Here is a 27,887-nt window from a genome sequence, read left to right as displayed (position 1 = left end):
TAAAAATCAGCCTCCTGTTATGCGGGAAGCTTTGTGATTTGATTCCTTGCTGTGCTTGTGTTGCTTTGTTTCTTTCAGCTGACTGCGTCACCAACTATGGAAACCATCCAGACAACAAACAAGGAGGACAGCTTGGTTCCGAGGCGGCCATTTACAGCGATGTGAACCTCTCCAACAAGCTCAATGAGATTAAAACATTCACCAATTCCAATTTGAGTTATGCGAGTCCAGGCGGAGATTCAACAGCCACATATGAACCCATCCCTTATGCCACCACGCAGCTCATTCAAGCCAGCATTAAGAATAAGCCAGTTGCCGGCGGTCTTATAGCAGAGCCTCTGGACATACCCTGTTGGAAGCAACCCCCCAATTTGCCTCCACTACCGAAAGAAATGGCAGCACAGATGCAGTACAACTTAGCTGAACAAAACTTGCTTAATAAAGGTAAAACTCAGCAGAACTGGGGAACATTTTTATATTAAAATAAGAAAGATGTGATGTTTTCACTTGGCTCTTTGTTCTTTAGATAATCTGCAAGGAAGCGAAGGAATGAGCCATCCAAAAATGATCCCCTACAACTTCAGCCGTGAACACAACACCGGAGGCTCGCACCACAGCTCAGATAGAGGCAGCAGCAGCAGCACCTCAGGTAAGGCCGACAGCTACACGGTGCAGTGGTGAATCGTAATGGAGCAAGCCATATGTCTGTGTTACCCTTCCCAGGTAGTCAAAACCAAAAGAAGGGAATGCGGGCGCCAAAGAACCCAAAACATAATGCAGTAACCTGGGTAGAAACGCCTCCACATGCGAATGCCTGCGACTGTGATGAGTACAGCCTCCCCATGGAAAGGAGGTATAAGGGGGGGTGCATGTAGTTCTCTGCATCAAGGCTCCTAGCACCCTGCACTCAGGGGCCTGATCTTTATTTTGTATATTACCTAGCAGCTTTGATCCAGAAGAGACCATAGAAGGATGCCCTACTCCACCAGTTAGACTGGTAGCCTCACCCCCCCTTGAAGCATCCTATAGTCACCCACCTATGACACTGTCACAAGCCCAACTGAGCAATGGCCTGCAAGCTGGAACCGAGCACCACAGGTACACAGATTAAACCTTCCGGGGGCCGTGTCAACTATTTCTATACGTTGCAGTTCTTTCTAATGCATTTTCCAATCAACACATCACCAGCCATCCTCGCCCTCTTTCCCCAATACACACTTACAGCTCCATACCCCTCTCCGTGGACGCTGACGAGCACGAAGAGGATGAGGAGGAGGCGGAGGAGGAGACTGATGCAGAGCTCGTTGGAAGTCGCTACAGCCATCAACCCGTCCAGCAGAAGCACAAGCACCAGCTGCACCATCCATCTCCACAAATGCTGCTCCTCCATGGGATGGAGCAGACCCCAGCTTCCAGCACTGGGGATCTGGACAGATCTGTCGCAGGGTCCATGATTAACAGCTGGGGCTCAGCCTCTGAGGACAACATATCATCGGGCAGGTCCAGCATTGTCAGCACTTCAGAAGGATCCTTCTTCACGGATGGTGACTTCAACCAGGCAGTAGCCTCTTCGCGGGATATCATAGGGCTTCGCATGTGCCGGTACACCGAGGAGTCAGGTGAGGGAGCTTCTTGGGAAGAAGAGTGTTATTTTACTTTCATATACTGCTTATTAGCACAATGGTGTCGCGTCTAGAAGGATTCAATCCAATGCTTTAGGACAGCCCGAAGCATCAGGACAATTACTGGATGATTTTGGAACTGACCATAGATATTAAATATTACAAGACTAAAGACTTCTACTACAAATCCATTGATTCACTTTCATTTTACATGTCAACAACAACAATAGTTCTAATAAGGATGTATGCAAATGCGTTTGATGATGTCAGGGCGAAGGCACCAGCGACCCAGCAGCCCCATGTCCACGGACAGCAACATGAGTCCCGCAATAACACATAAAAGGCCCAGGAGGCATAAACAGAACCCGCCTGGAGAGCAGGGCTACCAAGCCAACGATGCCTTCAATGACGGTAAAGACCAGGAGTGAGATTATCTCCTACTCATCGCCCAATGACACCAACATTTGGGCCTCTCTGCTCTACTGCTTCCCCAGACTCTTGCATGCCACTGAGTTTCTCCAACCAGCTGTCCCACAGTGACAGCAAAGCGAGGGGGGCCACGCTGCCGCGGATGGGCTCCGGGGAGGCCAGAGGTCGTCGAGGCAGCACGGGGAATCACAGGGTCAAGGATGCTGCAGCCGAGGACAGGGAGACTCACGACAGGCATAGGGCTCCACATGGAGGAAGAGGAAGCAGCAAAAGTCAACCGCATTCAGGTATGCATGGATTATAGTTCTGTTTTTTTTTGGTTTTTTTTACTGAGCGACTAACCAACTAAAAGGTTTTCTCCCTCCCTTAGAATTTGGGGACATCTTCCTGTATAGTCGTCCATCTTTCCCATCAGGTCAAGCTCAGAAGGAATCTGATGGTGCTAATTCATCCAGTTTTGTCTCATGTGGAGACTCATTGGCTAAACAGATGGGACAAGTGGACGAGGTAAATAAAATCTGAATTCAGTTATTTTTTATTTTTGCCATTTTTGTTTGTATAATTGTGTTCGGTAAACATGCCTTGATTTTATTTCCACAGTTCCTGGAAAGCTAAGAAGCAACCTGAGCACAAATGACCTATAGTTGCTTAAAAAAAAAGGGACGATAACCTGTACGATAAGGGGAAAAAAGACTCAACACATGGCTTTGTTTCTTCGACTTTCTCATTAGGTGTTGTAAAAAGGTGCTCTCATGTTTAAATAGGGTTGCAACTCACAGTTATTCTCATTGAGGATTATTAGCTTGATTAATTGGTTAGTTGTGGAGCCATGAAATGTCACACGGAAAAACGTTTTTCTGGTTTTAATCAAAGGCCAAAATCACATCCTTAAATACACTGTTCTGCCCTCAAACCGCAGACAATGAGTTTACTGTCATAGAGGTAAAAAACTTTAAATACAAATAAAGTCCACATTTAAGATGCTTTTTTTCCCTCTCTTCTTACTGAAACAGATTTATCCTAACGCTAGTTGGCTGTTAATGTAATAGTAAACAACTAATCAGTGAATAGTTGCAGTGGTATGTGTGAGTCTGCACTGATTGTTTGCTTCATGGACGGCCAGTTTGTCGGAAGCCTGAACCCGCTGGTTTCTCAGCACAGTGAGATGAATGCACATTCGATGGCGGTTGTGAAGTTTCTACGCGAGTGTTTTCCATGACGACTGCTTGACGCTCGTCATTTTTCTCGTTATTTCTTTTGCTGTAATTGTCATTCAGTCATTGCCAGCCATCTTGTAAATCCTTTAAACTGTTTACTGCCACAAAAGTGCTTCGAATTAAGATTTTATATAATGTTAATGTTTTGTAAGTGATGGACATCTCGTCTCTGTATTATTTGTTCTGCATTGGTTATAAAAGCACAATCGCTTGATTTTATTCCAAGTCATTGTATAATTTTTTTCAGTCTCGAGGAAATCGCTCTTTGGATTATCCTTGATTGCTGACAAATGCTAGTGGATTGTGATTGTGAATTCAGTTGTGTACGTTTGAGCTGCTTTCATTCAGATTTGAACAGTTGTGTACCGAGAGAATTGCATGCAGACTCACCTGTGGTACTTTCACTCGACATCTTGACTGCTTTGTCCACCCTGGGATAATGGAACAACCTGGACTTGGACTGCTTCCATTTATTGTTTCTCTACTTTCAATCCATTTTTATTTAGTCCTATTTTCCCTCAACTTTCACTTCAGGAGTAAGGCTGGACAATACACTTAAAGTGTTGTATTACTGACTATGAATTATGACTTAAATTAAACTTATACAGCCCCACAACAACCATGTAACAAAATTCAGCGAGCCAGTCTGCCCATTTTATTAGTATTAGATGATATCAGCACTAATATATTAAGGTTATACAGTAAATATATTGTTTATTTATTGTGATAAAGTAACATTGAGTTATAGATTTTGGTCATATTGTCCAGCCATATTCTGTAAGTTACATGTGGATATGTCATTTGAAAATACTCTGTTTTAATAAATATTGCTGTTCTTCAAACACAAACAACAACAACATGCTTCTTATTTTCATTTTTGTATTTTCAAATGAAACACAGAATTTCTATCTTTAGACTCTTTAGGCTTTAGACTCGTACAGCCCTTGCAAACCCCAATGCCTTTGGACTGTCTGCAGAGCTCCTGCCTTCTGCCTGAATTTGTTTAGTTTCTATATCATTCATTTATTATTTAGCAGTTTCTGGGACGTTTCTGGCATTCGCTGCTGCTGCAGAAAGATATTTGAAAGACATGTTTTTTTTTTGAAAATTCAAAAATAAATCAAAAAGAATCAGACATGGGAAAGACTGCGGATTATTTTTTGTGCTTCCAGACTTCCCCCCCCCCCCCCCCCCCACATTGTGTATTTTTATATTTCCTGAGCTGAGAGCTGAACTTTTTGCTACTTTGACTGGATGAGATTATTTGCATTCAAACCGTGTTTACTGACAACAAGTTTATTAAAATCACGTGATAATTAAATAAAGTTTATTATAAGTATTCCTGAGCTGACGCTGTATAATTCTGTGTATAATCATGGCATACTGGATCCAATCGGGTTTTGAGTAGTCCATAACTTTCTCAGCCTTTTGGGACCCATGTCCAATTTATTTTGTCCCTTTTTTCCCCCGAATTCAAATTCAGAATAAATGTACCAAAATCTATGATGCTGTACATGAAACAAAACATATGTTGTATTTTTACTGCTGGGTTTAGATAAAAAAAAAAAAAAAGTTTTAACAATGCATGACATTGTTTTTATTTAATTAGACTATGGATCATTGAAAGGGAAGGAGCGTTGTTACAACCACCAACCAGCCGATCCACAGTAAAGCTTTGAGGCAGCATGCTGCTATGTTCAATATATTTTAATAATGTGAGAACCTTTTATTATGAACCAGGAGCCTAAAAATAAAAGAACAAGATATGAAAAACTGTGCTCTTTGTAAAAGTTACTTCAAGGAAATAGAAAACTTCCCCCATTCTTTCTTTCAAGTATCCCACAGTGAGTATTTTTGGACAAATTTAAATGTTAATCTTACTTTTTCAAACAGCCAACTGCTCTTCTGAATCTCATGAACAGAACCAGGAGATTCACAAGTTACACAATATATTTTTTCTTCTTCTTCAGAATTAAAACAGCTTCAAAGCTATACTTCAGTTCAGTTCCTGATTTTTGGCTGTTGCTGGGTGTTACTGTTTAGCGGGTCCCACAGGTAAACCCAACCGGTTGTGTGGTTGTGGGTCGCAGTGCGTGAGGAGGCTAAGGAAGAGAGAGGGAAAAACTGTGAGGACGAGATGAGACAGGCTGCAATTAACCTCACTTATGAACCTTCATCTGAGCAGCTGTGTGCTATTGAAAGTCTTTCACACAAGTCTTACAAAGTGTGTGTATGTGAGTGTGAGTGTCAAGTTCAACTCATACGGTAAGTGGCACATTATTCACAATTACAGTGATTTTAAAATTATACAGATCTCATGATTTATTAATGTGGCTGACCCTGAACCAGCCCCACTCAGCAGTGATGAGATCAGATGAGGCGATACCCTGATCTTTTTTTGTCCTTGATGCGAGATTGTTTTACCTCAGTTTACCTCTGATTTCATCGAAGTGAGACTGATACAAACAAAGAGTTGTACACAACAATTTACAAGTACGTATACACAATTAACCACCGATCATCAATCAGCAAATCCCCTGGTCGACACCTTGATCCACAATGTCCCACATCACTCAGTCTACTTCAAACAAAGCCATCAGCGCTTTGGAGGCACTTAATTCTGTCATCAGTTCTCACCAACCCACTCTGTGACAGTAAGTGGGAGACAAAGTGTGCACCAAATGAATTATGGTTGCTCTGATGATGGAACAAATAAACAGTTCAAAGTCACTTATTGTGAAGCCATAAACAATCAAAGTCAGATAAATGATCCATTTCAACATTGAGTGAGTGAAAATGTGCGTTTTCCATCAAGATGAGTGAAGTCAGTCTCGCACGTAATGACTTAATGGTTTTCTAACACATACATGATGACTGCATCTGGGATTTACATGTTTACATCACAGGTGAGAGGCAGCACGCTGCTTTCATTAAAAACTCTGAGTATTTGTGTGTGTGCTTCGCTCGTGTAAACAGGTTGACCTCCTTTATGAAGAAGCCTTATTTGTCATTATAGATAATTGTACAACATAATTTCAAGGTTAGTCTGGAGAGTTGGTCCTGAGGCGCCTCGACGGCACCACTATGGACTAACATAACCTGCTGGGGGGGGGGGGGGGGGGGGGCTGGAGTACAGAGGTGCTACGGCAAAAAAAACATGACCACGTAGGTAAGCAAACAATCTGCCGATGAGCTGTGAACTGGGCCGGTGTTATATTCAGAGTGGAGTGAAGGTGGCTTGATTGCTGATGGCTGGCAGATGGCTTGATTACAGATGGCTGGCAGGTGCGCCGGTGAGTGGTGACTCTGGCTTCGCCCAGCTCCAGACCAACACATACCAAAGGGAGAAAAATAAAAGCAAACATCAACAGTAGGATTCCTGACAAAAGAGCCAGCCAGAATCTTCTGATTCACACTCAGATATGTTTTTCATTGCACCAATGGCCCACTTTACATATTTGAGAAATTTCAATATGACACGATCTACCTTTTTTTTGTCCAATTATCACCTCTCACTTAAGAGACGTGATTGCCATGACTAAATGGTGGGTGCTTCGTAACTAATGCTGTATGAAGTATGCTCAAATTAAAACACCAACCTATGACTGCTGACCTGCATGCGTACATAAAAAGAAGAAATAAATATTTTTCATAATAAGAGCATCAACCGCTCCATGAAGGGGATCATTAGATCAAAATGTTAAAAATCTGACACATCCATGAGGATAACTTAAATGGAAACTTTTAAAGTTTTTTTTACTCTATGTTTACCCAGTCATTCACGTAATAAATCTCCTCATGAATTATTCCAATAACATAATCAGAACAAAAATTAATTAGAGTCTGATTCAGTTGAATGAGCAATGCCGTTTTCATCTCTGAAAAACGATTTCCCTGCCCCACGAATGGCTGCCTTCGATGCCATCAATTTTTACATTCGTTCTTCTTCTTCTCAGGATCCTTCACAACTGTTGGTCTCACTTGCTAAGATATACTGTGTGTATGCTTGTGTGTGTGGAGGTGGGGGGGTGTGCTGTCAAGTTTCATTTTCCATTTTGCAGTGTTTGTTCTCAAATTGTCTGCAATCTGTTGACAAAGTGCCAGCCATGACAACGATGCGGAAATGTGGCAGGACCGCTGGAGAGGCTGACAGAAAAAGGGAAATGGACGCCTGTCAACCCTTACCGACCCTTCATGTGGAGGGGGCGGGGGACACTCACAGAGACAGGATGGCTAAGTGCTGCATTGCGAATGGAAACGTCTCCTCTGATCCAGCAGCTGAACCTCACCATATGTCATGTAGTTGTTCAATTTTCTCTCATTATCAAAAACCAAATGTTGAATTCTAACACAACCCAGAACTATTATTATTCTGCATCTGTGGTGGAAGCCATTGGGGACTTCGTAGAACTGGTGCGCTCTGGCTTCTTGAACTAGAGCATGTACTCATTCAGGAAATAGGATTTTCATAATGAGGTTCATTGAGGATGTGCAGGAGGCACTGTTGCGTTAAAGAAGTCTGGGGGGGGGGGGGGGGTGATGGAGACATTGATCAGCTTTGCAGCAGTGAAATAAACAGGTGGTGTCAGAGATAGGCAGCATCTCTCTGCTCTGACAGACAAAAAATGTCCCATATCACTGACATCATGGAGACAACAAGGGGTGCCAAGTGTGAGTGCTATAGGGGATGGGGGGGGGTTACTTGTGTTTATTGAGATGTTACGGATGGAGAGGGGGCGGGGTGCGGGAAAGAGCAATGAGTGCAAATCTATGATTTCAGATTTATTGCATTTGTGTTTGTGGAAGATTACTTTCTCTTAAGGCAGGCAGTTGGTGAGGAATTAGGAGGTGTCAGAGACAATAAATCTGGTGGTGAGCCAGCGCTTCATGCAGCAGCAATAAATTCACATTTGTTTACGAGATATTTCATTGGCTGTTGTCATAAAGGTTGACTGAAAACAGGGAGAGAATGTGAAGAAGAGAAGGGACTGTTAAATTGTTCAAAATTACAATGAAACAAAAGAGGTTTTATATGGCATCAGGTCAAAGGAAGCCTATTTTCACAATAAATATTAAATGCAGATAAAATACAATATAAACATAGCTTTTCTTGGATGCAATTTCACCCACAGTAAATTAGTTGTAATCCAAATGTATCCCACCAACAGCTTTGTTCCAGGATTTGATAAAATCAAATAAAGAAGAGATTAAAAAAAAGAAATATATACATGAAATACTGGGTGGCGAAGTGGTTGGCACTGTTATCTCACAGCACGAAGGGACCAGATCTGTGCAGAGTTTGTATGTCTGCGTGGGTTTTCTCCCACCTCCAAAAACATGCAATTTAAGTGAATTGATTACTCCAAATTCTCTGTAGTGTGTACACGAGTGTTTGTCTGTCTCTGTGTAGCCCTGCCCTGGCGACATGTCTGAGGTGTATCCTGCCTCTCATCCATAGCAAGCTGCAATAGGCAGAAAAGCAGAAGAATATTTTTTCCTAAGCAAATTTTTTTCTCACAGAAAATACAAGATGACATCCAATGCGATATAAAATCTTCAGTTTAACGCAGAATAACTTTTAAACTTCAGCAGATGATCGTAAAAATCCACCTTCTGGTGCCAAACGCGGCAAACTGAAGATTAAGCATCTGACAGAAATTAAAAGAAACCAATCACATTTTCAAGCAGAGGGGCTGCTTCACATGAAACATGGCCAGCAGGTGTTTTTTCATTAAATGTAATTGGACTTAAAAGAAACATATTTGCCGCCTTGCAACCGGATGGGGAAACGTACTGGCTTTTATTTCACTTTTGGTTGCTTTCTGACTGGCTTCAGGGATCTTGCTGTTGCTCAGTTTCAATAAAAAAACATCTGCAGAGAAACTGTGAAGACCGTCGAAGAAAAGTATTTGAGCAAGAGAGCAGAGAGTCTAACTATTAAAACTAAACTCCGAGTGCACCGCTGCGTTCTCCTCGGGGAGCCTCCAGCGACTAGAGCTGGGTCTGGACTCCAGGATTAATCAGGAGAGCTGAAGAATTTGTTTGGATCTGTGAATGAGAGCAAAAAAAAAAAGTTCAAGATGGCCATCAGTATCTGGATGCAAATGTCCGTGACCTAAATGCCCTCTATCGGAGAGCTCCAGGCGAGGCCTTGCTCCTCCATGTCGGTGTGAAGAGGTAACATAAAAGTTCACGAACCATGAGGGTGAAGGAGATTGAAATAAATTGGTCACTGAGGGAGATGAAGGCCAATAGGTCTCTGGCTTACCCTCAGGGCAGCCGAGCCACAGAGCAGAACCCACAGTCTCTGGTGGAGTGTACGCTATAAACCACCACACCGTTGAACTGTAGCAATTAGCCAAAAGTCGTAAGTCACAAATCACCCTATCAAAATCATACCGAAGGCTGTCAACCACGTGCAGGAAAAGTGGCATCAAATGAGGCAGCTTGTGCAGTAATGACATGAAATAATGTTGGTGAATGGTCCATTTCTCCAGCAGCAATAATGAGTTTTGCAGTCTGGCAGAAGTCGGTGTATTTTACGGGCCTCTGAATGGGGAGTCCTCCTATTATTTGGGGGCATTAAAAAGCTGAACAAAACCCACTGTAATGGATGTGGTTACGTCTCCTGCCTGAGCGTCACACTGTGAAATATAAAAACCTTTTGCAATTTGTAGAATTTTGTTTCATTATAAAGCGAGGAGCTTCAATTCAGAGCTTCATGTGTGTAAAACTGGCCAATGCTTCAGCTATGATTTACTGCATGTAAAGGCAAGTTGTGTGAGGCTGGTTGTTGCTGTAAATGAGCCATTTTTTCCTCATGTCTTCATTGTGGCTCCAATAAAAAAATTAAAAATCTTCTGCAAGAAAATTGTTAGAATTTTGTTCAAAATGGTGTAATTTCAACACCGTCATCCATCTAAAGTTGATATGTATTAATATGGTCCTCTATGCTTTATTGTCATTATTACCAAGAGTGTTTTCTGCAGACAAACGATTACCTCGAAAAAACGTTTTTAGCACTGCCATAAGATGGAAAGCAGTTTGAGGGCGAAATATTCCCCTGGGTGCTGAATAAATTATTGCAGCAATAAAATAACCAAAACCCCAACACCCAATTGAGTGACCACACTGTTCTGAGACCACTGTGAAGCTACGTTTTAATAAAACGGAGCTGTAACCCTCTGAAAATGCACATAGATGATTGTAATTGGGTTCTGTGGGCTCAGCTATGCAATTCAGTGCCTTCATTATATTTCCTTGTACTACAAGTCGGGTAAGTTAGGAGGAGACTAATCAAGATTGGGTGCTGGGATTGTGTTGTAGAAGGACTCTGTGAGGGCAGCTCAATTGTGCCCAAGTGAGCATAAAACTGACTACACACTCGCGGTTATTTTCTTCCCATAGCATTTTACGCATCCGACCAATTTAAAGTTTAAATGCTGGATGGTGCCTCATCCGCAGTTTTGCAGACAATATCCTAATCGATGTTTATCTGTCACACGATGAAAAATATTGACAGGGCCTGGCAGAGTGGATTACAACAATTGCACTTTAAAAAAAACACAATGACTTTCAGTCTCTCCTGGCATGGCTGTGGTGGAATTAGGTTAAACCAAAATCCATTCAGGCTATGGTCAAGATTAATATGTTTTATGACCATGAGTCTCGTTTTTAAAAGAGTGTAGGGCACACACACTCAAAAACATCCACAGGTGCTGGCTTAAAAGGCAAACTGCAAAGGCAAAAATCTGACAACTGATCAATATAGCTTGAAGCAAATACAGGAGAACTATGCTTTGATCTGACATTTATATGTGCTGATGAAGTGAATCTGGCCTCTGTTTTTGAAATTGTGTCAAAGTGAATTTGAATGGACTTTGTGTGCGGATGCAGAGAGTGTCAGACTCTGGTTGATTTTCATACACATTTTATTTTGCATCACACAATTGAAAAATGGCCCTACTGTATGTGGCTGTGTATTCCTGAGGGCAGACCAATATGGCAGATAAATATTCTTCAAGGGGAGAGCCATGACCGGAATAGCCATCAGAACAGAACCACCAAAACAAGTGTAAACACACGGTGTCGCAAATCTCACAGGCAGATAATGCTAATTGGTTGCATTTTAATACTGGAAATTGTTTTAAAATCTTGCTGTCAATCTAGTCTCTACAATTTCTTTTTAGGTGATTGCATCAATCCACAGCCTTCCAACAGTGTAATATATTGGACAAATACTTTTGTCTGATGTTTAACATTATATATATAGTCTGCATCTTATTTTCCTCCAGATGACATCAGTGTATTTTGGCCTCTAGGTACTATAGTTTCCCTTTAATGCCACATTAACCTTTCGATATTGCACTGCTATGACAATGTATGTAACTGGAAAGGAACTGGCAAAACAAATATATAGATATATTTTATTAACATACTCTTTTTGGGAATCATTTTTCCTACATATTTCCTTTGGATATTAAGTGTTGTGTTGCTTTGTTACCATTTCAACGCCATGGCAACAATTCATCGAGAACCATTGCGAGTACAATGCATAATAGGATTCCAAGAATTATTAAGTAACACAGTTTCTTATATTGACATTATTTCCAAGCTTTAACTGTGTTTTTTTTTGAGCATCTCGCAATATATTAGTATTTCTCAAAACAATTACATCACAGTCAAAGTACATATCTTTTGTTTCGGTTCAGTTTAACATAGACGTCCATACTTGCCATTATCGATTCTCGTCCTCAGCTCAGCTGACAATGGGTTTGTGCTTATTTTTACCAAAATGCTCTGTGCAAAGTACATCAATACAGTAGCTTCTTCAAAATAAGCCAACAGTTTGAGAATCAATGAAAAGTTATTCACAGTAATAAATCACAAAAGAGACAACACTGGGTTTGGCTTGCATAGCAAATCAAAAGAAAGAAAGAAAGAAAAAACCCATTAAAAATATATTTACAATTATGCAAGTCCTTTTCCATTTGAATTGGCCATATCATTGTGGTTTTTCTTCTTCTCTGCCATGTGAATCTTTGTACAGCATGTGACAGAAAACAGAAGCAGACACCCAACATACTGTATACCCTTTTGGAGAGAGGGTGTGTGTGAAAATAACACTGTGAGACTGGTCTCTGTGTCTGTACATGACATTTACAGCTCCGCATTTTATCTCGCACTTAGTTTCATTGTCTTCACTCTGTCTCCTCTCCGTCTTCCCGACGTCACTCTGTGTCACTCATCTGAGAGTAAATCTCATAGCTCTTGCAAACAAGGTGTCCTGGAACAGGCGGCAAAAGCAGGGAATGATGTTTCACAAAGACTCTGAAAGAGAGGCGACAGACACACAAAACACAACATCAAATCCAATCGGCTCTCAACAGCTGCATCTCCTTTTTGCAATATGTGCATATATGTCAGTTTGAAGATTGACACTTACAGTGTTCCCGTTTCTCTGTGCCGTGAGTAGGGGGTTGCCCGTTGTAAGAGGGAGCTGCACCAGGTCTCTTGCTGGGATCCCTGCTCAGGGTTGCCCTGTTGGATGTTGTGGTGCCGCTCCAGGAAGCCATATGCTGACGTTCCAGAGTTGACACGGTCACCATGCACTCCTCAGAGGAGTCTGGGGTTGAAGCTGCCCACGGACTGTGCATGCAGGAACCCATGTTGTGTAGGGACTTCATGACGGGCGTGTGGGCTGTTGAGTGGATAATTGGTAAGGATGTTTGGCAAAGGGTGAGAATTATGCGTCATGACTAGAGATACCTTTAGTGTAAAAAGGAGTGTTAACGTACCATCTGCCACATTGTCTCTCTGTCTGGGCAGAGTTCCGACCTTGTCCATTTGTGGTTTGTGGCCAGTTAGTGGTGCCCCCTTGTGGCCAAGGCTGTGTGTGCCGTGTGCTCCATGGTCCATTGTTCCAGAGCCGCCTGAATGACACTGCTGTGATCCTTTACCTTCAGGGGGAATTAATGTGCTTAAATATAATGCTTGCCATTTCCCAAAAATATTTGAATGAATATTTGCGGTACTGTACCTATAACTCTCTCAAGCCTACTACTCAGTAGCTAATGCTTTAAACAGAAGTCTGTGAGAACTATTTTCTTGGTCGCTGTTTCATAATCATCCAGTTATATTAAATGCAAAACTTAGAGCCTTTTCATTTCAATCAAACATTGTGCAAACATGGCATTTAAAGCATCGAGCCACAACTGCAGTGAAGATCCCCTGTGGAAAGGCTGCCAGCACAATGGCTTTGTTCATCATTTGTCTTACCGGGCTGACGATATGTGAATTTCTGACACAACGACTTCCAATACGTGACAGCGACACGCAGGATGCTAAATATGTTTGCATTGCTAATTATCTGTAAATATTTTTAGTCAAATGACCTGCATTTCAACCTGCATTGGGTTTTCAAAAGGAGTGAAAACACATAATATCAATGCAGAGCTCAATCTCTAAACCAAACAATGGAGTCTAAAAATGGTAAAGTACCGTCCCTGCGGGAGAAGCATTCATGTTTCCCTCTAAAGAAATTATTTCAGACAGATTCCTATTTATAAATACATCAAATCTTAAATGTTGGGAATGTGACTTTTAAGTACGTTTTTTTAAATATTCTATGTTATGGTTTTGATGTCTATGCAGGACTGGCTTAAAATAACCTTGAATTGACTGTGTGGATATCTCTTTGACAAAGAAAACTGTGCAAAAATAACTACGCGTGATTGGGTTATTGCAGTAGTTTTGAGTCTCTAAAACCTTTTTTTTACTTTATAGTAACTATTTTGTCCACATTGCAAAAAAAAACCCATGAACGTCATTCAATAACAATTACCACACTAGAACTACAACTTTATGGTTTTGATTGCTTAGCCTTTGGGGAGATGAACGCACCAATACTGTTTCGTTTGAGTTATATTATAATACTGCACGTTTCATTCTTGCCTCTGTATATTTTGGCATGCATTTCAATTGTACGGCCCATTTATCAGTGTTAAGACAAAAACAAACATGGAGAGGTGCAAAAAGATCTATAAATGTGTCCAAGTCTGCAAGATGGAGAATGATGAGCCTGAGGTCTGCTTACAATGACTTTTTTCCTGTCAATGACCCAGTGGTCTATTTACTCAGAGGTTCTAATTTCAGTTAGTCATTTTTACCACCTGAAAAACATTACCTGAGCGCCCAATGCTATCCAAACTGGGACCAGGAGCATAGTCAAAGCCACACAAATTCTTTGACACCACCGCATATCTTTCCTCGTCCTCCTCTTCATCTTCTTCGGAAAGGAGGATGGCCCCCAGATCAGACCCCAAAGTGCTGGACATAAAGTCCATTGGCGGGTTGGTCTTTTTGGACACGTTCGGGCTGCCTTTCATGTGCCTAAATAATTGAGGGGACAGAGTGCATATTAATGAATGAAACAATGAAGATCGCATCATCAGCAGGCCAAATGATGCAACGATAGTTTCAGAATGCAGAATCAGTGCATACTCAGGAAGATGAGTATATGGAGAGTCTTGTAAATACCGGCAGTGACTTCATGTATTGCTCTCTCTCAGCTGGCATGAGTCAGGCTAACACAATGGAATTGTAATTGAACTGGTTAAAAGAGATCTAAATGGGCAGAGCTGTCACCAACATGCCTGTTATCTCCCCCACAGCTGTCCTCCATGATGGCTCACATCCGCCGTAGAGGAGACCCGGGCATAATTACCGACACTATTCACTGATGTCGGAATAGCATGTTAGACTGAACCCAGTTATTACCCTCCAACATGTGTTACCGTTGACTTGACAACTTTCTCAGACCTCCGTCGGAGAGCTGTTTTTATCTCTAAAGTATACATCGGCATTGTAAGACGCTCAAACATTGGCCATTGATATACTCAAACCCAAACAATATTTTGTAATCCACATACACACAAACACACACAAGCTACATGTCATAGATGTCTATTCATCACCAGAAAAGAAGATAGATGTTTTCCAAAATGTTAGGTGCTTTAAAAGAGCCTCACCATGCCTGTTTCACCACCTCATACTGGTAAGCTCTGGTTAGCTCATCTAGGTGCGCTTGCAAGATGGATTGCATTTCCTCGTGGTGGGCGGAGCTTAGGGAGGAAGTCGAAGGCGGGCTGAAAGGAGCTGCAGCTGGCGAGGAGGATCGGCCTCTCAGAGGAGGAGTGGGCCCTCTCTCATCATCTATCTCATTGTCGAGATTCTGGTGGCGGTAAGTCTGGACCGACATGGGTGGGACCCAACTGTTGCTGTCATATCTAATATGTGGAAGACAGGCTTTCTGCATTAGTCCTTACATTGGTTTGCAAAACAGTCACATATATGTTTAAGATGAATTGAACTGTGGAAGGATTTGGTTGCTGAATTTTCTGTTAATGTAATGTTGTCCCAAAATCATTCCATGCAAGAGTAATACTGTTGTTACACTACGGCAATGGATCAATTTGGGGAATATTTTATTGGGAATATTCAATAATCCTATTTTATGCAGTGCAGTTTTACCAGATTCATTCTAGAGGTCATTGGTCCCCTGTTGAAAAATACTGCAGCACCTAGATAGTGAGGGTTTGTCTGAAGAAAAAAAAGGAATTATTTTGCCCTCAGGCTACTTCCCACTTGTATATTTTACGAGTTTTTAGAAAATAATGGGTTCTCTCCATTATAACAGGAGATACTCCAGAATTCAGAAAATGTTACTTTTGTTGTCTCCCAGTGATTTGCCTCTCATCAAAGTGCACAGATTGGAGGGACGTAGGAGCTGCATGATACTTCTTTCATTGTCTGATCACAGGGTGGAACGTTCCCATGTGGCTCAGAGAGTGAAACATGACTTGTTCTTCTCATATCTATCTTCGATAAATTCATCTTTTACTTTGTACCTCATTACAATCGAGTCTTTTCCTCAGGTTTCACAAAATCAAAAGGTGCTCGGTGAAACAGGTGTATCGTATTAAATTTGAATTATTATATGAAATCTGTAATGACAATACAATAGTACACATTCTCACCAATTGGAACCAGTCACCATCTTATCTAAATCTAGTCAGTCGGATGTCAGAAGCTCTCTTCCAAGCATTCTTGCAGAATAACACACAAAAACGCACTCACATTGGACACAGGTGCAGAGTAACATGACCTTGTATGTTCGTGTGTGGGTTTTTTTTCTACTTAAGTGTATATTTGTGTTCGTGCGCATCTGTTCCAGGGCTGAGACTGATTATACACATGCATTCATCTTACCCTCGTCCATGGGTTTCTTGCGGGTAATGGTCGAGGTCAACCTCGGTACCAGGTAAAGGGTGCATGGGTGGCGGGGGCAGAGGCATGTTAGCCCAACATGTCCCGTTAGATTTGGAAGCCTTTGTTCCACCCTTCACCTTCTTTTTCTTGCCCACCTTTGCACCTGGGGAGGGGCAAAGGTAACAATGGGAAAATGTCTGCTTGTCTGCACATTCTCAGAGATCCAAATGCTCACACAAACATTAATCTATGCGACATTCACACAAGCTAACCCTTCAGCATATACACTGCCTTGACAGCTATCTTCTATCTGTCTCTGCTATCTGAAATTATCCAAGCCTGTCTCCCCCCCAGTGCTCATTATGTCTGCTTTTCTGTGAGCTGACAGTGAATTTGGACTTTTCCCTAAATGCTGACATTCCTAAAGAAAACCTGCAGCAAACCACTTTAACTTACATCCATACAGCTCCAGCACCATCTTTCTCTCTCTCTCTCTCTTTTTTTGTTTTTTTTTAAATCTTTGATAAGCCTGACATTTAGCTCTGGCTGGCACATAACCCATCGTGTAAGGGCACTGAAGCACAGACAGATATGCCTCTGTGATTTTACTAAATGTATATAAGGTGCATAAATAACTCACATCACTGAGGGATTTTCTGCCATCAGCACAAATCACGTTAACCCAAAGAAATGTGTTGCGATTGTGTGACATTTCTGGGCTAGATAAGCGCTCAGGGTAGAATTGTGATGAAGACAGAAGAGTAATTAAGAATATTGTCCCAAGGGTTAATTTTCAGTGAATATTTAAATAAATGCACTTCTTTCCATTTTTCTCTTTTCCTGACTTAGTTTGCCAACTCCCCTGCAGTATTTTTCCGGACAAGACAGAAGTCTAAAACGTGTTCTATTTATGGCACATCTTAATTTCCCTGGAAGTTAAAGCGCTTCTACAGTACACAGACCTCTAAGATTCATACCCAAAGGCACAAACATCCCCCCCCCCAAAAAAAGAAAGACAGCTTTATGTTTACTACGGTTCCTACCGCTGCCAGGGCGTCTGTCAGTTAGCGAGTAGCCCAGATTTGCTATTTCCTGCTGGGCTTGGAGAGAGGCTTTCCAGCGAGGATCCGGCCTATCCACCGCCAGCTCATGGAAGCTGTTGGACTGGAGTATCTGAGTCGTGGCGTAGGGGGTGGGCTGACGTACTGGGGTGCTGTAGCCGGCCTTCCCCATGAAGTCGATGCTGCTGTAGATGGCACCATCGGACAGCATGGTGCCTGTCTTCTCCACAGCTGCAGATGGTAGGACATCTGAGGAGGGTGACACCAGTGAGGGGAAAAGGGGAAAAGGATCATGGAGGGATTAACTGACATGAAAGTTAACGATCTCTAAGGTCATTAAGCCTCCCTGCTGTGCTGGCTCTCTGTATGAGTTAAATACAGGTCTCAAATGGACTTGATATAAATGGAAGTGATTATCCACAAGCGTAATTAGCATGTGACATGCTGTGGAGGCCCGGGTGAGAGTCCACAAGAGGGATATTCAAACAGTTGTAACCTTGTGCTCCAATGTCATGTACACATTCTGCCTGCAGCTCGACAGGAGTCCAGTAAAGCAAGAGAAAAATGCAAGCGTGCAATAAAACCACGCAAACAAACAATTAGTGTCACACAATCATGTAAAAAGCACAATGGCAGGCCATGAGAAGGAACGGCATGGGAAAAGTACACGTAAACACCATAAACTTTAGCAAAATATCAGGCCTGTCAAATCACATCAGTGAAGTATAGCCCTCAAAGGCACTTTTAATTTGTGTGTGTGTGTGTGTGTGCACGTCCTAATCATGTCCTGTCATTGTGCTTCTAAGTGGATGAACATCAAAACTGTCCAACCAGGCATTGCTGAAACTGTGTTTTCTGTCACTCCATCCTGTTTATGTCTCTTACCTCCCCGGCCAAAGTTGCCGCCGCCCTTTGGACTCCCTAAGCCCCCATTGGCCGGGAGGCTAGTGGACGGCCAGGAGTCAGCTAACCAGGGGAGGCCTTGATCGCCCGCTTTCAACAGGCCTGGACGACTGTTGTTTGTGGAGAGAAAGAGATAGGTACGAGAGAGTGAGAATCAGTGGCATGCTTAAATATACTGCAGGCAGCATCACAGTATTGCTCATTTCCTTCCTGCGGCATCAACAGCAAATTAATGTGAAAACTCATTCAGCATATTCTCGCCTGTGGAGCAGCCCAGCACGCAGGCGACAATAAACAACAGAGAGACATGAAATGGCAAGTCTATAAATCAGACTTCTGCCTCCCCTAAACTCCAGAACCCCTTACTCTCCTCCGAGACACACGGCAAGCCTAAATACGCACTAAATTCACTTTAGAGCCTTAGCACAACAGAAATTTACATTTTAAATTGAGAATCATGGACAGCCCCTGGCAGATCAGCTGCACTGGCGCACTGTCTCCTAGCAACAGAGGCAGCAAAAGCCCATTAGGTGGTTTAGGAAAGCTACCATGCCATTTTGTCTTAGTGAAATACAACGCTAATGAATAACAGCTTTGACTTCAAGGTAGAGAAGTTGCGGGCGGTAATTTAGGGAGGGGGAAAAAAAAATACGACACACAATTTAGAACTGCTTTATATTAGCTTATGCTTTTTTAATGTACAGGTAAACAGAGCATTTTCCACTGGGCTTGAATCCTAACTGGTGGAGGGAGTCGTTCACGGCTGAATTGAGGATAGCTCAAAGGTGTCCAAACAACCAAGTCAAACATGTCCATTTAAAATCCACACATGTGCATGCATTTATACTTCTAAATATAAGCCAGCACCAGCACACTGACACATATGTGAGCACGCTCATGAAAACAGAAACATAATAAAAAGATGATAGAGCCGTGTATTTTTAGTCCATTATATTCAACATTTGTTCTAGCTCTGGGCTTATATGCTGCTTCGTGTAGACAAAGAACCAGACTTCCATTCGGCTACTATCTGCAAAACAAATTTCCCTTTTCCCCTTATTGTTCATGTGCACTTTGATATGGTATGGATGCAAACTTACACCTCACTTCCGGCATTTTTGAGCTGGCAAAGACTCCCTAGCAGGAAATTCAAGGCACAGCACTTGGCTGATCCCTGCTGTCAGTATGCCAACCTTTTTCTACATCACATTCATCATCTTTCCCGTCCTCCCGCAGCCCCTTGTCCTGCCAATAACCTCATATAAACTGAGCCAGTGAACAGAACAGCGGCTCACCTGCATCCATGGGTAGCGCTCTTCAAACCAGTGATTAATGATTTCATCAAGTGCACATCAGTGTGAGTTATACATTGATATGAGCGAGCAGATGGGTATTAAATATGGACGCAAATTGCAGTCAGCAGAAAAGAACTCCTCATTACAGGTATTACAATGGGCTCTTGTCAACAAGAGGGCAGATTGTGCTTAACATCTTGTGGCATTTGTGTCAAATGTCAGGGGAAAAGCTCCCCATTAGGCTTCCTGCTTCTTGTTTTTATATATAAATACAGGTACATATATATATATATAAGATAATTTGATTCTCACCTTCCATTTCTGATCAGGCCTCTGTCTCTTTGGAAGGTAACTGGCAGAGAGAAAGGAGGGGATGCAGATTAGAGACTGTTTTGCTTCGAAATCCACAGCAACATGAATTGAATGACATACACATTACAGTTGTTACTGGTAAATTTCTATGATATTTTAATATGTAACATGCACAGACACATACCTGCACGAGTAAAGGTGAATGATTGTACTGCAATTCCAGACAGAGATGGATAGAGGTAGATAGAGAGTCATAAATCAAACACATTAAAATGCAGCCATTTGAAGGGGGAGTGGGGGGGGGGTTCATGAAATCATATATGGCAAAACTGTCCGTCAGTCTTTTGCTTTGTTTGTTCATTTATCACTGGTGGTGTGACAGCAATAATCATATTTTAATATAATTCGGGTCAGTAATTTGACATCTCATCACATTTTGCGTGAATTAAAGTGATGGCCCCGAAGTCGAAAGGAAGGTGACATGTTCGAACCTTTTTGCCCTGCAATTAGTTTTTACAAAAGAAAAAAAAAGAAACTTGGAGAATCAAGGTTGAAAAAAAGGTTGATTCTGAATTGAATTACATTAATATTTGATAAATTTACACCTCAAAAGACACTGATAAAACAAAATAAACTGATTATTCTTGCGCTTCACAATTAAATGAAATTTGAAGTATTACAGTTTGAAGTAATATTAAACATTCAAAAAATAAAACATGGCATTTCTGATATCTTGAACATTCTGGTAAATACCTGTGTGTTTTTTTTTTTTTTTTTACTAAAATTAAAATGCACTTTGCTCGGAATGAAACACCTCAATTTGTTTTGAGCAAAGGGATCAGACGAATAGGACTCAATCATGCAAATCCTTATTGAATTTCAAAATCACAGCACTCTCGCCAAGTCCCTGCGATGAGGGAAGGAATATTTCAAACATAAACCTCGACGTGTCTCTGTTTAATGTGCAAACAGCCAGCCTTGGTCTGATGGTGGAAGCGGATGTTAAATTACTTATCTTGCATGAGGAGTGTAGAGGCGAGGTGCTGATGGAACCCAGCACGGCTGATGCACATCATTGCACAGTTAAATTCAAGTCAATAGGGCCTATTTCCATCTGTGGTGAATATATTTCCTTTGTTCGACAATTTAGCCTGCTCAGACGGAGTCACATCTGAGATGACATCAGTTCTCATCGGAGAGAGAGAAAGAGAGAGCAAGCGACCTAGCATGTGTTGAGATTTTGTGTTGATGTGGAACCGACGGTAAATTGATTATTTGTTGTTGGTTCTTTTTACCTGCATAGTTGCTGAGTCCCTTCCTCTTTTTTCTCCTCCAGTACAGCCAGGCACTAAAACCCATGAGGACGATCCAACAAGCCCCTCCCAAACCAGCGATGAAGGCTGGCTGCTTCACCATTTCCGAGATGCTATTGTTTCCTTCCGATCCCGTCACGATGTCCCTCAGTTCTGCACCTGGAGGTGCAGCAGGAAAGTATAAACACGCACACATGCATGCATTCACACAGACACACACACACACACACAGAGGAAAGAGACAAAACATTGGTTGCCAGTTGAATATCAATTCCACAACAATTTAATTTTATTTCTAGTTTCTATGCATGAAAACCTTTTGGTACAAAATGAAATTAAGTCAACATCTTTAAGTCTATTTCCACAGTGGCTTCAAATAGGAGCCAAAAATACATAAAGTGTCTTTCAGAGAATATAAATGAAACCAAGATGAACAAATAATGTGACAATTGTGTTTCAGTTTGTTGTTTGATTTATGGAGGAAATAAAACAAAATGGTAGACGAGCAAAACACCGCCGTGCAGCTCCACTGATGAAATACACTTATAACAGAAATCACATATCAGCCATAAAACAAACAGACCCCAGGACGCGGCAAAAGGAGGCGGCAACGGAGGTAAAAGCAATATAAATACATAAATAAATAAATATATACACTGCATCAGTGTATCCAATATGTAGGCAGAGTAAATCAATTCGGCTGTGCACTTATCAACCTGAGCTGCAAGACACAGGATTGACAGAGCAGCTCTGACAGAGTTTGATTTTCTGTTGCAGCTACTGTGCTGTGAAATTAGATTCACATTCTCCAGCAGGAGCCCTCCACCCCATCATTAAGCTCTGGTCCACAGGGCTGTGTTTCCCTTTCCCTGTGTGTTAACGGTTTTATTATATATCAGTCAAAAGTCAGAGATGAAGACCATCTGGCCTGGGCTCTGATATTGATTCTGGGCTTATATACTCTGGGCATCCTTTTATTTGCTATTTGATAAGATGTGATCGTCTGATAAGCTCCAGCAAAAACACAGTCTACTTTGTTAGCACCAGCTGCCCACATATTGAAGAGGATTATTGATATGGCTAACAGTACTTGGCAGTGTTACCAGACACTACACTTAATGAAACACTATTGATTTTTTCAGTAGACGTCTGCGTTGTAAAATGCAATCTTCTTTCTTCAAGTGCAATAAATTGATAAATCATTTTTCCAGACCACCAATCTGTGATGGGGACCTAGGTTCCCTATTAGGAGGCCTTTCCACTTGCCTCGTGGTTTGGTGTGTGTGCGTGTGTGTGTGTGTGTGTGAGCGGATTACCCAAAATGATGAGCTGAGGTTTGCTCTTGACCCCGACGCCTGCACTCGTGCCTGCAGCAACCTCCACATGGTACTGAACTCCAGCCTGCAGCCCCCCGACCACCACTGAACGGATGGTTGCATCCACGGACTTATTGACATGAAGGAGGGTTTCGTTGGCCAAACACCAGATCTAGCAAAGACAGACATGCCAGACAGGATATATTTTAAATTCGTACAGCGCGTTAGTAATACATTCAGTTTGCTAGTGTGTGTCAGGAGGAGAATGTGATCCCACCTTGTACTCCTGGATAATACCATTCTGCTGGTCGGAGGGCGGGGGGTCCCACGATACGCTGATGGATGTGCTGTTGTGGTTCCCTACTGTCAACACTGTCACTTGCTGTGGCGGCGCACCAGGTGCTGATGGGCCGGGAGCAGTATGGGAAAAAAGATGACAGACAAATAAGAAATAGATCTTTTTCCAGTTGCATTGCTCCATTTCGTCCGCGTCATCCGTATGCTTGCTGAAAACGCGTCTGATTACACACTGTATGTCCTGAGCGCAGAAGACATCCAAGAAGCCTTCCTCTGTCTGTGGTCTGTGTAACCATCTTTGATGTAAATTAATAATAGACCGTTACTTGCACAAATGATAATCATTCCAAGCAGAACAGCAAGATTGTTTCTTTAATTGAGTGGATTTTCAAACAACCCCAAATAACAACATTACTTCCTTAATGGATAAGAACCATTATGACCCACCCCCATGTAAATGCTTTCAAGGTAGCTGCATTTCATTTTTCAGTCTCACGTGAAGAATGTCCTTGAAAGCATGCTGAAGTTGATTATAAACAGAAATTTGACACTGTGCTTCCGGGATGCCATATTCAAAGTTCCCTCTTTAATGGATGCTTTAATATGTAACAAGCTGTCCGGTTAACCTTCATAGACAGACTGGACGATTAAAGAGAGTGCCAACTTTGAATTGTATTAGGGAGCTACAAAATGGTACTGCTATCTGCAATGTATAATGCTGCAGTGTTTGCAGACAAGGCAATGATGGCCGACAACAATGCAAGGAAGCCAAACCAGGTGGGCAAATATAAAAATCAGGAAATGATTCTACACTTATCAAGTACACTGAAACTAATCTCTAAAGGGTAGAGGGGGAAAACATGTATTTAATATTTTTAATTACATTTTTTAAATTAAAAACACGGCTTGTCCACCCTGGACAAGCCGCCATTGCATTGCAAGGCCATACACAGACAGACAATTATTCACACACACACACTCCCACACACCTATGGACAATTTAGAGTAACCAATTCACCTAATTTGGATGTTTTTGGGGGTGGGAGGAAGCCGGAGACAGACCCCCTCAATAAAAACAATCCCTGTGGGTGAATAATGGACTCGATGCCAGCAATGACTCAGGGAAAATGCTTAGACTGACAGAAATGGTCAAAAAGCATGCTCTTAAAATGTGACTAATACTGATCTGATGGCTGCTGAACACAGAAGCTTGTGAGTAATTTGAAGCAATTATTGCTTCCAGCCACTCGGGGAACATTTCAATGTTTACCGAACACAGCTGTTCAATTAAACAAAAGGTACATAAGCTGCTTAATGTCCCGCTTTACAGGATATAAAGAGGTAAACATAACCTGTTATGCAAATGAGTGCATCAATTAAGCAAATTAATTTAGATATTTCAACACATTTGTCCCCATATAACAGCTGCACAATCCACTCTACCTACCGAATGATGGTGGATGCGTAAGGCTGACTTCTTGTATTGAGCCTTCACATAAAACATCGTTGTTCTTCTATGAACAACGGGGATAGTGCAGCTATCAGATCCAGTCTTAGCCAATTCACTGATTATGAGGAGGATTATGTTAATGAAATGTCCTATTGGCACTGATTTATCTGTCAAATCAATAGCTTTATCGATCTCTAGTTCAATTAGCTCTTCTCTCTTTGCTGTCCTGGTCTCAAAATATCAGAGCATCACCATGAAGGCCATACCTGGCAAGGACACATATAGCATTTCATGTAATTTTCCACCACCAGTGGTGGAAAGCTACAGGATGATATGGATGGCAGGGGTGACGGTGACGTTAAAGAGCCTCCTGCCTCAGGCCACATTGCTCTCGCTAATAACTCATTAAAAAGGATCATTAATCTTCACATACAAATGCCACTTTATGTGGTGGTAGGCATCGCTTGTTTTGACCTCTGAAGCTCCTGAGACACCTGCCTTTGATGGGATAGCTTGCGTTTTTGCATGTCAGCATATTTGCAGGATGTAAGAGTTTCTGTAGATTATGCCAATTTTTTCCACTACTATGATGTTTCCAGAATCCAAGTAACTATAGAGCATGCACCCCATTCCTCAAACACATTTAGTGATCCTATGTGGCTATTTTAATTGGATGTGGTGAGTTGGGTTTCTCTTTCGCCACCAGCTATATCCCTAGTCTCCAGGCCCGAATCTTCCTGCTGGGAGGAAGATGCATTAATGGTCTCAGCATGACTTGCTTTCAGTGCAAGCCGACATCCAAACAGTCCAGCTGATGCAGCACTGCAACAATATTTAACGGCTCCCTGCCTACTTCCATGAAACAATACCAACTCAAGGAGCACTGACTCAGGTCTCATGTTCTTCATTTAGTATTACAGAAATTGATCTATTGTTACGTTCAGTTGAGAAATGACTCAAAAAACACTGCAGTTTGCATGCCAAGGCAGTATAGTCGGCAGTGTGGCTTTTCAAAATCAATGCTAAAGAATAAGATCACAGTGGTGATTCAGCAAATCAAGTAGAATTTTTTTTAATTGAACAGAGTCTGCAGCACAAACAAAACACAGAAGTAAGTATTTTGTTGTTGTTCTGGCTGTATAAATGTTTTTTTTTTTTTGTGAATTCTTGGACGATATGTACGATGAACAAAAAGGTTGTGAATAATGCTGGTCTCTGACAAGGGGTAAGACTGTATTTAGTTCACGCTAGTTTAGCTAGTTCAGTTAGTTTATATTTATGCCACAAACATTAGCATCCAGAGAACTGCAGTTGATTGTGTGTGTGTGTGTGTGCTGGTAAAGGGAGGGCACATCCCTCTGGTCCTTTTGGTGTGTGACGGAGATTTGGCAGCAGGGGGTCCAAAGAGCAGCAGAGAGAGTTGGGCTGATGTCAAAAGCGACAGTTTTCGCCCTCCCCCGTTTGCCCACCAACCCACAGAGACCAAGACTTGTCAAAGTCCCCTACTGTGCTGTCTGCAAAAACTGTTTGCACACACAAGAGACATGGCACTACAGCAGTGTGCCTGTGTGGGTGGCTGTACTTGAAATGCCATTACGCATTACAGCTAGCAGCCCCAAATAGAACCGTGTAGTAAGGAGAGCTATTTACAAAGTAAATCTTGCATTCTTGCAATATAAAGGCAGCAGGAAATAGAATTCTTTGTCACTTACCTTCTTCCATAGTACGTGCTGTCATAGATTCACTGTCTGCACCCTGGAATTCGTTGAAGTATGGTCGCACTTTAATCTCATAGACAATGCCTTTCTTGAGACCAGCGAGAGTTATGTCCCTCTCTGAAGCAACCTTCAAGTCCTGTATCTGCCACGGCCCAGGGGAGGGCAGACCTGAAGTCTGCCGGAACAGAACACGGTAGCCTTGAATAAACTGGGATGGATTGTCCACCTGAGTGAAGAGCAGAATGAGAAAGAGCAGCATGAATACATGCTCTGTGGAAATGATGTGGGGGGTAGTTGTGCATGCTTTCAAAGGGGTGGATAGCCTTTCACCTTCTGTGTGCCTTTTGTGACAATGCAGGCTTAGGTAATAATACAGTTTAATCATCAGTGGGCAATCAAGAAACCACACGAGGAGGGTTGTGCTGTAAACCTCAGACAGTCCGAGTCCTTCGGCAGATTGTGGCCATTAATTGCTGGATCACCACGGTGCTTAACATCAAACCTGTCTAAATTTATTAGGATAGATCTCTTTTTTCCTCTCTGTGGCATCATAGATTTAACAAAATAAAACAGAATGTGAAAGCATTGTAGACACAAGATTTTACTTGAAAATAAATTTTAGGTTTGAAGCTTTGAATAAAAAAAAAGGTAATCTTCTGTGTTTACCACATATTGTGCTGCAGATTTCATGAAAACATTTGAAACCCCACACTTGCGGATTTAATTCCAATTCAAAACAGAAAAATGTGATTTACAAATACAGGTACTATCCCAGTTATGACCTGTGCGACTTACAACCACCCGCACTTACGACCAGTACCGGTCCGTGAGACATTTGCTTGCACCCAAGCAACTCATGTATGTCTGCTTTCTCATCTTGCATTAACCTCATTGTATTAATAAAGTTTACTGAAATATCTACCTGTGCAACTGTTCCCAAAGGACATAGGAGGGATAAAGACTTCAGATCAAATCAGCGGTGTACACAATCCACTTTAGTACAGCAACAATTGCTTGACATTGTGAAATGAATGCGTGTTTTTGCTGCAACCGGTGCTTTGTTAAATAATGGATCCACTGAGACCGACCACAAACTTAGCTTTATCCATTCACTCTGCAAGCAGCATTACGCTACATGGTTGTCACAATGACAAGCATGAAATAACAGACTGGCGTAAGCCCTTCCTAGTGTCATTAACCCGTCGCAGCAGGCAGTAGGGACACCTTGCCAATAGAGAGAAATAATGTTTCCTAGATAAAAGGCTGACTGCAAACTGCCTGCAGAAGTGATACATGCATTACCTAATGGTGATGTATTTGTCCTGAATAAAAACATTAGTCTTGATTCTTGCATCACCTCAAACCCTTCTAAATTGATGGAGCACCAGCTGTTCAGACTGAATTCTACAGTGTATACTATGTGTGCCAGAAAATTCCACATTTAGTGCCCAGCATTCTTATGGGAGTCTGTACTGGAAATCATCAAATGTAGGTACTCACAGTCCATGTGACCTGCACTGACGTCGAGCTGAGGACCACTGGGTTATGCATGCTGACCACCACATCCCCCAACTCCTTCTGCACGCGACGATGGTCCACTCCCTGTGCTGTGGGACTAATGTCTGGGAGAGTGAAAGGAATGAATGCATGTAGAGTGGAAGCACTTCTAATTAATAGTAATCCAT

General features: G+C 42.0%; 2 protein-coding genes across 2 annotated transcripts in view; one reads left to right on the top strand and one right to left on the bottom strand.

Moving 5' to 3' along the window:
* LOC137914703 (roundabout homolog 1-like) overlaps positions 1-2,666 on the top strand; it is a 46,371-nt gene extending 43,705 nt beyond the window's left edge. The window contains exons 22-30 of the mRNA XM_068758202.1: positions 79-444; positions 527-649; positions 724-853; positions 946-1,098; positions 1,189-1,619; positions 1,893-2,033; positions 2,117-2,338; positions 2,422-2,558; positions 2,652-2,666. Of these exons, the coding sequence (XP_068614303.1) occupies positions 79-444; positions 527-649; positions 724-853; positions 946-1,098; positions 1,189-1,619; positions 1,893-2,033; positions 2,117-2,338; positions 2,422-2,558; positions 2,652-2,666 (1,718 nt within the window). The remainder of the gene's footprint in view (positions 1-78; positions 445-526; positions 650-723; positions 854-945; positions 1,099-1,188; positions 1,620-1,892; positions 2,034-2,116; positions 2,339-2,421; positions 2,559-2,651) is intronic.
* A 2,603-nt stretch (positions 2,667-5,269) lies between these two features.
* Positions 5,270-27,887, bottom strand: part of LOC137914701 (roundabout homolog 2-like) — a 67,428-nt gene continuing 44,810 nt past the window's right edge. The window contains exons 14-28 of the mRNA XM_068758200.1: positions 27,703-27,824; positions 26,197-26,428; positions 23,015-23,139; positions 22,738-22,909; positions 21,404-21,580; positions 20,293-20,319; positions 20,109-20,148; positions 18,484-18,611; positions 17,581-17,847; positions 16,538-16,700; positions 15,298-15,555; positions 14,454-14,659; positions 13,066-13,227; positions 12,714-12,968; positions 5,270-5,370 (exon numbers count right to left, since the gene is read on the bottom strand). Coding sequence (XP_068614301.1) covers positions 5,270-5,370; positions 12,714-12,968; positions 13,066-13,227; positions 14,454-14,659; positions 15,298-15,555; positions 16,538-16,700; positions 17,581-17,847; positions 18,484-18,611; positions 20,109-20,148; positions 20,293-20,319; positions 21,404-21,580; positions 22,738-22,909; positions 23,015-23,139; positions 26,197-26,428; positions 27,703-27,824 — 2,435 coding nt within the window. The remainder of the gene's footprint in view (positions 5,371-12,713; positions 12,969-13,065; positions 13,228-14,453; positions 14,660-15,297; positions 15,556-16,537; positions 16,701-17,580; positions 17,848-18,483; positions 18,612-20,108; positions 20,149-20,292; positions 20,320-21,403; positions 21,581-22,737; positions 22,910-23,014; positions 23,140-26,196; positions 26,429-27,702; positions 27,825-27,887) is intronic.

The sequence above is a fragment of the Brachionichthys hirsutus genome, unplaced genomic scaffold (genome assembly GCF_040956055.1).
Source record: "Brachionichthys hirsutus isolate HB-005 unplaced genomic scaffold, CSIRO-AGI_Bhir_v1 contig_926, whole genome shotgun sequence".
Taxonomy (NCBI): Eukaryota; Metazoa; Chordata; class Actinopteri; order Lophiiformes; family Brachionichthyidae; genus Brachionichthys; species Brachionichthys hirsutus.
The sequence above is the reverse complement of the archived record's forward strand: the minus strand, read 5'-3'. Positions and strand labels throughout refer to the sequence as shown.